Source organism: Aptenodytes forsteri, unplaced genomic scaffold (genome assembly GCF_000699145.1).
Source record: "Aptenodytes forsteri isolate BGI_AS27 unplaced genomic scaffold, ASM69914v1 Scaffold269, whole genome shotgun sequence".
NCBI classification, from domain to species: Eukaryota; Metazoa; Chordata; class Aves; order Sphenisciformes; family Spheniscidae; genus Aptenodytes; species Aptenodytes forsteri.
In genome coordinates, this window is record NW_008794418.1 from 1,407,048 (window position 1) to 1,408,490 (window position 1,443).

The 1,443-nt window shown below is 71.2% G+C and overlaps 1 protein-coding gene across 1 annotated transcript in view; it reads right to left on the bottom strand.

Moving 5' to 3' along the window:
* Positions 1–1,076, bottom strand: part of HAS3 (hyaluronan synthase 3) — a 2,529-nt gene extending 1,453 nt beyond the window's left edge. The window contains exon 1 of the mRNA XM_009289457.1: positions 366–1,076. Coding sequence (XP_009287732.1) covers positions 366–1,076 — 711 coding nt within the window. The remainder of the gene's footprint in view (positions 1–365) is intronic.
* Between the last annotated feature and the right edge of the window lie 367 nt (positions 1,077–1,443).

The window sequence follows — 1,443 nt, forward strand, 5'->3', positions numbered from 1 at the left end:
GGAGGGGCCCCCCCCCCGGTCCCCACCCACCGCTGCCCCGGGCCACACAGCCCCGCCACGTGCCCCGGCTGCTGGCACCGCAGCGGGACCTGCCCCGGCCACCACCCCGCACACACGCATGGGGGCTCGTGACACACAGGGTCCCACGGGGTTACACCAGCCTGGGGCACGTCCTGCCCGTGCCACAGGGGATGCACCAAGGAGGTGATGCGAAACCCTCGTGGGCAGCGGTGCGGGCAAGGGCTCGACCCCTCAGGCCACCCGGTGGCACTTCACCCCCAACCCCAGGTGCTGGCGGCCTGCAGCCGGTGCACGGGGCCGGATCCGGAGCCAGGCAGACGGGTGCTGCCACGGGCTCGTGGGGCTGCTCCCGCTCCACCCACAGCCCCTCTGCCCGGCTGCGCGGGCAGGGCACTCGCTGCCCGCATTCCCCCCCCCCCAGCCCATGCATCCACCTGGATGTAGTCCACGGAGTCTCCGAGCGCCCGGAAGGCCGTGTACATCACCTCCCGCTTCCCACCCCACTTCTGGAGGATGCAGGAGTAGGTGGTGCTGCGCACCAGCGCCTGGACACGGGCCAGCCCTTCCCGCAGGCCGGCCTCCGTCTCCCCCTCGCCCCGCGCGTGGAAGTTGCTCCTCCAGACGTAGCTGCCCGAGTGCTCGGAGCCCATCACGTCGTGGAAGATGTCCAGCATGTAGGTGTCATCGGGGCCATTCCCGTCCACCACCATCACCACTTTGAGGTCGGGGAAGGCGATGCGCTTGACGGAGCGCAGGCACTTCTTCAGGTAGTCGGGATCCTCCTGGTAGGCGGCGATGCAGAGGGCCACCGAGCGCCCCAGCCGCACTGGCCGCCCCTCGCCCCGCATGCGCCGGTGCTCCAGGAAGGCGAAGAGGCTCTGGATGAAGAGGTGCAGCCCCAGGATGGCCCCGTAGAGCCCGAAGGAGAGGTAGTGCTTCTCCGTGTGGATGAACTGGTACCCCGTGACGTAGGCGGCGAGGATGCCCCCCAGCACCGCTAAGGCAAAGAGGCTGGTCCCGACGACGCGCAGGGCCGTGGAGAGGCTCACTGGCATCTGGGGGGGGACCGGGCAGCGTCAGGGCAGGGCCGAGGGGACAGCCCCACGGCAGGACCCACTGCCTGGCTCCCCAGAAGGGGAAAGCAGGGGGACCCCACTTGTCTGCCGCCCCACGGCCACCCCATCCCTTGCCGGTCACCGGTTTGGGGGTGAGACCTTCCCAGTGCCTCCATGGGGCCGGGCGAGGTGTGGGGGTCCCGAGCATCCCGCTGTGCGCGGTGCCTGCACCCACAGCCCAGCCCCGTCCAGCCAAGTGGGGATGCAGCTGCTCCCCAGCGATGGCCGGGCTGGAGGACAGGGAAGGGCACGGGGACGTCGGGGACCCGGCCCCAGGGTGTCCCCAGGGGAGAGGCCCTGCCTGCGC